Source organism: Nansenia antarctica, assembly GCF_963989245.1.
Source record: "Nansenia antarctica genome assembly, chromosome: 11".
In the NCBI taxonomy this organism is placed as follows: domain Eukaryota; kingdom Metazoa; phylum Chordata; class Actinopteri; order Argentiniformes; family Microstomatidae; genus Nansenia; species Nansenia antarctica.
The window spans coordinates 9,609,839-9,618,331 of NC_137681.1; the positions used below are offsets into that span (position 1 = coordinate 9,609,839).

The 8,493-nt window shown below is 51.5% G+C and overlaps 1 protein-coding gene across 1 annotated transcript in view; it reads right to left on the minus strand.

The window, feature by feature from the left end:
• Positions 1-8,493, minus strand: part of dock1 (dedicator of cytokinesis 1) — a gene marked incomplete at both ends in the record, with an annotated part of 180,827 nt that overhangs the window by 90,905 nt on the left and 81,429 nt on the right. The window contains one exon of the mRNA XM_080542248.1: positions 8,309-8,404. Coding sequence (XP_080398374.1) covers positions 8,309-8,404 — 96 coding nt within the window. The remainder of the gene's footprint in view (positions 1-8,308; positions 8,405-8,493) is intronic.

The window sequence follows — 8,493 nt, forward strand, 5'->3', positions numbered from 1 at the left end:
CACACACACACACACACACACACACAGACACAGACACACACACACACACACACACAGACACAGACACAGACAGACCCACCCCCACCACCCCTCTCTCTCCGATGCGCAGGATATGCATCTATCTATCCAGTTTTATTCAATCATCTTTTTTGGGTCACAAACAGAATCCTACCGGCTGTTTTATGGCTTGGTAACCCCCTATTACGTGGTGCACACTTCTACTGGATATTGAACTCGGCTCAGAGACTGCAGGATATGGAACGGAAAACAAGCAAGGATCCCACGGAGAATTGCATTATTTTTTTCGTTTCTGCGCCGGTTACCAAAAGGGATTCAAAGTTATTTTGAACTAATTTCCTGAAGCAGGGGGTGAAATTACGCCACGGCGACTTATTTGGAGATCAGCAAGGTGAGCAGCCCAAATTGGATTTCCTCTGTCTATTTGCATTTATTTTTGCAGCTCAAGTCTACAGAGTCAAATTCAATTATGTGTTGGTTCAGCAACTGTCTCTCTGTCACATTTCTATTCACAAGCTGGGACTTGATCTTTCTCGGTGTCTCTTCCGTAGCACACCTCTCGCTAAGGGGATGGAAAAAAGAAGTCTGCGATCACGCATGATGCTTGTTTCCCTGACAACCACACCAATGGCATATCAGCATATCTGCAAAGCACAATTTACTAACTAAACAATGTTCAGGATGCATTTTATCCAGACAAAGAAGACTATTTTGACAGTTATCACACATAATGTATTTGATCATCTAATAAGAGAGAGAAAAGAATGAAGACCTATAGGATAACTTTGAAAAGGACCAAGGATGAGACTTGAAGGAGATATAAGTTTATTGGAGCTAGGATTAAATTTATATCTGTCTATAAATGTCTCCTCGCATCAATTGAGATGAAATGAAACAATGATTTAAAAAAAAGAAAAAAAAGAAAGAAAAAAACATATTTTTTATAAACATTTGCAAAGTTAGGCATTTCAATGTACTTTTCTATAATATAAATATATGAACTTATATCTCACTTTAAGGTTTATTGGATTATATATTGGGCTGCTGTGGAGGGGACTGCCCATTTGAGAACCATAGTACAAAGGATGTGAACAAATCCGAAATTATATTTCCTTTTCTTGTGTTCAAACTTTTTTTTTTTTCTTATAATAATACTGACATTTTGGTCAAAGACGAAAAGTACACCCACTTCATGAAAAAAAAGGGAGGTGCCCAATCAGTGTTCAACCATCCCACCTGCTTTGTCGCTCCCCACACGCCTGCGCCGGCCAGCTGCGCGCTAACACACGCGTTGTCATTCTCTGTGGAGGTGGTGTGGACCACAGCGCAGCTTTTCTGTTGTCCCACCCCCCTGTTACTCAGCTCTCCTGCTCAACAGCACACATCTCAGCCTGATCCGTGTGGTCAGGGAGGCAGTGGTGATTGTATAAACGACAGTATCCTGCATCAGCTACTTCAGACACGACTAAAAGCCAACCCAGGAGGACTGAATGTGCCGTCGCCGAGCCTTCCATGGGTTCTGAGCGCAGGCCCGTAGCCTCGCATGCTTTTTACAGAGTTGAGATATCACTGATATTTTCTAGCTTTTTAAAGTCAACGGGGGGAAAAAAACACAAAACACTTTTTTTTTTTTAACACCATCTGTGTCATGGACACGAGGCCCCCTTACTGTATCATCTCTCCTCAGATTGTAACGTATACACGCGAACGCACGCACACACCCACACACACCCACACCCACACCCACACCCACACCCACACACACACACACACACACACACACACACACACACACACACACACACACACACACACCTGCAGAATTTCTTTTCGAAGATGTACAGTGAGAATATTTATTTATGTTGTACAGCATCTAACAGGGCTAATGACATTTCAAAAGAGTGGGCTTGCAGACGATTATTTTTTAGGTTAACAGCTTGCAGAGCATACTGCAGAAGTTACTAATGAAGCCAAAAACACTGCCCGATAGAGACACAATACAGTATGTGCCAAAGTGGTTTGAAGGGCGTCAAAAATCCTACTTTGCTACCACCTCAACAGCACTCTATTCCGTCACTGCTAGTTAGGGCTGTTATTAACCATCTTCTGAACGGGACACACACACACACACACACACTCACACACACACAGCCTCTGTTTTCTGTTTGCTATATGTGACTCATCGCCACTCTATCTTGTATATCGAGGGTTTGGAATTATCCAATAGTTGTACTGTAGCATAAGAGAGAAATAGATGTTTATCTGTACCTTAAAGAAGTGCAATTGATTTACTATGTGCAATACTGTGTATTTTATACTGTTTTTAAAAATCAAACTGAAAAGGCATTTAATATACAAAATAAAATGTGAAAAATACAAAGAGAGAAAGAAAGAGAGAGGTTTCTTCTTACATTCTCTATTTACAGGTGCGTTGACAGAGAACCGTAGAGATAAGAGGGACAGATGTACGACTTTCATTTCGAATTCCATACCATTCCCCACAACCGGCGCACTTATGCCACTTCCCGCTTCCATTAGACTGGCTTCTGCTTGAGAGCATTTCAGTTCGGAGGCTCAGAACATCGACGCATTTCACAGTAAGCTAACCTTGGGTTATCACAGCCCTTAGCCCCCTTCTATCAGACGCCACTCTTCTCGATGGAGAACAGGCTATGATTAATGCATATGGTGTGTGTCGGTCGCGACTACTTTGTGCACATCCTTGAGATGAATTTTAAGAATTCATGTTTCGCATTTGAAAATGTCACATTGTCCCCAATTTCCCGGGCGATACCAAAGTTTCGCCTTTTTTGACTTGGGGAAAAAACTACTGACGACTAAAAAGAAAAACCCGGCTTGCAAAGCAGCGCGAGCTTTAATAACCCCCCAAAAAGTTGACAAGCACACTGAAAGTGAGGGGGGGGGGGAGGCTTTGATCATACACCTGTTTAAAGCCTGCTTGCGTTGCAGTGTCCCTGACAGGAACAGACAGACGGAGAATACAGCAGGGCAGATAAGAGGAGAGGAGAGGAGAGGAGAGAAGAGAAGAGAAGAGAAGAGAAGAGAAGAGGAGAGGAGAGGAGAGGAGGGTAGAGGAGAGGAGAGAAGAGAAGAGGAGAGGAGAGAAGAGAAGAGAAGAGGAGAGGAGAGGAGAGGAGAGGAGAGGAGGGGAGAGGAGAGAAGAGAAGAGAAGAGGAGAGGAGAGGAGGGGAGAGGGCGTCTGGAGGAACTGGGCTCTAAAGCTACCCGTGCCTCCGCCTGCACAGCCTAAGAACCACTTCAGACCCAGAGCTTATCCTTACAACACAGAGAGCTGTGTAGGACTTACACCGGCTCTCCCCTCCCCCCCACCCCCCTGCTGCGGTGAAGGACTCTGGGGACAGGGGAGACGGGGGACAGGGGGGTTCTCCACTGCTGCTGGGAAGTCCTCACATGAATGTTACATGGCAGGGAGCTCCTCCTCTCACACCCGCCCCCCCCCCCCTCCCCCGCCTCCCTCTTCTCTCTGGCAGTGCTGATGCATACTGTACTGTTGGTCTGGGCCCAAGGAAGGAGGGGGGGAGGGAGGGAGGGAGGGAGAGAGAGAGAGGGAGGGGCTGTTGTTCACACTCAGCCCTGAGATTACCGACAAGGCACAGGTCACTTGACACTGTAGAAGTAGCTCTGCTAATAGTGTGGGCACAGCAGAGTGGAGCACAGTACCGCAGTAAGATGAGCACTGTAGCACCACACACTGTGGTGCTGTTATAGTCCTGCTGGGGGACGGACGGACGGACGGACGGACGGGTGACATACCGTCGGGGGGGTCTCGTCTCGTCAAACCTTGCTTTGACGAGAGAAGACACCGCGTAAAAAGTGAAGAAAAAATAAAGAAAGAGAAAAAAAAAATATCCAGACGCGTCCAAACGAGGTGTGGTGAGCGGCTGTCTGCATTCGGGCCATTATGATGCAGGGCCATATCTCACTATGCTTCTCTCTCCATAAGCGCTCTGCAGTAGCAGCAGCAGAGACAGAGGCAGCAGCAGCAGCAGTAGTCGGTAGGTAACACACAAGGGGCCGGCCCCAGCATGATGGGGGGGATTCAGAAGAGGGCTGAGGGGGAGGGAGGGAGGGAGGGAGGGAGGACTGCACCGTGGCATGGTTCTGAAGAGCAGCGCACCGCGGTCAGCGGCCCACGGCATGCACCGGCGCAGCCTCGTAAGCCCGCCTGTCAGGGCTGTCAATCAATAAAGAAACCTTGTGAGCTCCTCCCCCTGCAGTCCCCCCCTCCCCTCCCTTCCCCCCCTCCCCCCCCCCACTCCCCCGCCTCCGCCAATCCCTCCTCACACTGCAGGCAAATGCGAGGAGGAAAAGACAGTCCATCGTCGAAGTACCGCAACATCCACAGGATACACACACACACACACACACACACACACCACCGTAGTGCCGTAGCAGAGAGAGCGTGCAGACCCGACCGGGGGGGGGGGGGGGGGGGTGCCGTAGGCTCGTTAAGACGACGGGGAGAGACATGGAGGAAGGAAGGTGCTGGAAGAGGATCAGGGAGAGGGTGGATATTGATCTCTGCAGTGGAGCAGACGCAACTAGGAGCTCTGGGCAGAGCGCGACCTGTGACGTGTGTTAGGACCCGGGGCTAAGCCAGCCGGGGAGAGAGAACGCTGCCATGATGAATACAGAGGACCGGGGGGGACAGGGGGGGAGGAAGGGGGGGGAGAGGACAGGGGGGAGGACAGGGACAGGGTGCTGATGTGTTTCCTCCGTTATATAGAGCCGCTTTGGAGCCGTGCCTAAAAAGCTCCCGGGGCTGGCACCAGGCCAGTGCACCTCCACCTCCATCTCCACCTCCATCTCTACCTCCACCCCCACCTCCACCTCCATCTCCACCTCCATCTCCATCTCTACCTCCATCTCCACCTCCATCTCCATCTCCATCTCTACCTCCATCTCCACCTCCACCTCCACCCCCACCTCCACCCACACCCGCACCTCCACCTTTACCTCCACCCGTACCTCCACCCATACCTCCACCTCCAACCCCACCTCCACCTCCGCGATCACTACAACAATCCGAAGCACCTACCGAGCACACTGTTATCGAGCTCATCGGAATTCTGTGTCTGCCACCGCCACCACCACCACCGAGGGAAGAGGAGGTGGGGGGAGAGACAGGGAGGAGAGAGGGAGAGAGAGAGAGAGAGAGAAAGTTAATGCATAAATCTAAATCTAAGAGGCTGCCACTCAGAAAGAACAAGAACAAGGTCAGTCGTTCTGGTGCGGCGGTGGCGCAGTGCCGCGTGGCAGCGGCGGTACAAGCAGGCGCAGTCCGCTACGCTGTGTACACTACCCTCCCCGCTGCTGCTGCTGCTGCTAGCGTCAGAGTGCTGATCAGGGAGCCCCTCACGCCGCTACGTGCTAGCTCACTCCTCAGACCCCGCTCCAAAATTCAAACCCCTTGCCTCGATCAAACCCCTATCGATCGTTCAATAATTTAAAGAAAAAATACTCGAGGTTTAAACGCAAAGGCTTAAGAGAAGCTCTATCTCTCTCTATCGGCCGTTGACCGAGGCTCAGCGAGGGTCGATACAGGGCCGCGTCAGTGACTTCGGAATGTCCGCATGCGGATGTGTACGCTCCCGTATCCGCGGGAGAGATCAGAGCATCATCCTGGTCGGTCGTGAACTTCTGTGAAGAAGAGCGGAGCTCAGTGCTGGGGGGGGGTCAAATGTAAAGGGAAAAAATCCCTCGAGTCGAAGTGTGAGTTGTACATGTAAAAATCAGCCCTCGAAGTGCGTGTTGTACATGTAAAAACAGCCCTCGAGTCGAATTGCGTGTTGTACATGTAAAAACAGCCCTGGAGTCGAAGCGTGTATCGTACAGAGCGTTGTACGAAGCCGGAGAGGGATGTGAAACAGCGTCAGGTGTGACCCTCGCCAGGGACGGCCGTAGCGTTTTCAAACAGACGAGAAGCTCTCCGTCTTCCTTTATATTTTCACATTGACATTTTTGGCATTTAGCAGACGCCTTATTCCAAAGCGACTTACAATCGATACATTTGACTAAGCAAGTGAATCATCAATTCACCAGTTCTAGCAGGAAGAGTGATCTAGCTCAGACCAGGGGCCATTGGCAGTCGTCGTGATAGAAGAAGAGAGAAAGAAAGAAAGATCATCTCCATCCCGTACTACGGTACACGGTACACACACGGGAGTCGGTCACTCTGTAATTACACCACGAGCAAACATTGTCCTCGTACGTTAATGTTGTGACATAGGTCATCGGTAACTGCTTCGTAATTGCCTGGTTAATGGAGTCGAGCAATTTGTATTGTCACAGAAGTGGACCTACCATGCAATCACTTAATGACCGTGGAGAGCACATGGAAACACAGTGTGGTGTTTTCACCACCCAAGCAGTACCGTCATCAACCATCACCTCCTCTCCGCTTCTGGGTGTGAGTCAGCGACGCAAGGGGCAGAGCGGTCGTCTGGGAGGCAGGCTGGGAGGGGAAGGGAAGGCAGAGGCAGGCTGGTAGTGGAAGGGTCGGGTGGGTAGGGGGGAGGAGCAGAGGGTGGGTAGGGGGGAGGAGCAGAGGGTGGGTAGGGGAGAGGAGCAGAGGGAGGGTAGGGGAGAGGAGCAGAGGGAGGGTAGGGGAGAGGAGCAGAGGGAGACTCCAGGCAGGTGACTGCTTCATTAGCCATTACGCTGCCTGGCGCTGTCCTCCATTACACAACACACCAGGGCAGAGAGGCTGCACTGAATGAATGCCACACTGTGACACGCACGCACACACACACACACACACACACACCCGCACACCCGCACACACACACACACACACAGAGGAGTGACACCTCAGCTAACCACCCACTTCATTGCCTGTCACCTCACTCTACTGTACTGTAGACAGAGGGAGCAAGACAGGAAGAGAGAGAGAGAGAGAGTGAGAGAGAGATCATGATGAAGGGTGCCGCGGTAAATGCTTTACCACCCACACACACGCACGTACACACACACACACACACACACACACATACATACACATACACATACACATACACATACACATACACATACACATACACATACACATACACATACACATACACACACGCATACATGCATATACACACACAAACAACACAAGACGCCGTGTATGATAATTCAGGGGACTATTGGCTTGATTAAAACCCATTGAGCTGCCTTGGCTGGTGACGCGAGGCAAACAGCCCCGCGCGTTGAGAAGCCTGTGATGACACTTCCTGCTGCGCCCCAGATGGAGGCCCGACCGCCGTAAACACACACATCCTAAATCAACCGCCGACACAGACGGGAGGCGGAATTGTCGAAAGGAGGAACAGCCGGGAACAGCAGCGGGATCACGCCACGGCGAATCCGTATTATCCCGGGACAAATCCTACACGCTCGGTTGGCCGTGGCGTCAACACTCCCCCCCCCTCCCCCCCCAAAACGGTCCATTAAACATCCTCCCCATCCCAGTCAATGTCGACGTCTCGCCTGCGGTCTTGCCACCTTCCCACCTTCCCCCCCCCCCACCCCCAACCCAACCCACCCAACCCTCTCTCTCTTTTCTCCCCCCCTAAAAAGTCACATCATCAACTCCAGGCTGATTACGTGAAGCCCCCGAGCATCGATAACATCCTTAACGTATTGAGGTTAAAGAAGAGGGGGGGGGGGGGCTGTTGACATTCCCATCACTCCCGACAGGCTCATGGATAATGGATGAGGGGGCTCGGGGCGGCTCAGCCACCGCAGGACGGGCGCGTCGGGCTGACAGCACAGCGGCCGCGGGATGACTGATAAGTGCGTTAATTGCCATCGAGTTTCCGGGCCGAGAGGGGCCGATTGGATGAGCGGAGTGACACAGCAGAGAGGGAGAGGGGGAGTACGCTTCACACTGATTAGGTTACGGCGTGGTCGGGGGAGGGGTGGGGGATTAGACATTTTCTGTGTATCAGGTAACACACACACACACACACACACACGCCTAAATAAGACACGGGCCTCCTGTATAACAGAAAGCAGCAGGGAGATCAAGGCAGATGCTGTTGGATTGAAGCTTTTCTGTGAACGCGCTGCCGAGGCGCCCTTTTACGAGGCTTCGATCGCTCCCAAGAAGTGTTGGGTTAGGATTGGCGCTGCTGTTATGGAGAGAGTGTGGGTGGTAGAGGGGGAGATGGAGAGGGAGGGAGGGGGAGAGGGAGAGGGAGCGCAGATGGTTGAGAACCACTCTTTTGGGTTCGAGTGTTTGGGTTTTTGGAGAGACACTTACGATGAGTGCTGAGTCGCGGCCCATGGAGATGACGGTCCTGTTCACCGTCCTCAGGAGCTTCTCCATGATGATCTGGACGTGCCACTGTGTGGGGCCCTGGGGAGGGGAGGGAGAGACACAGGCACGCACACACACACACACACACACACACACACAGACACAGACACACACACAGACACACACAT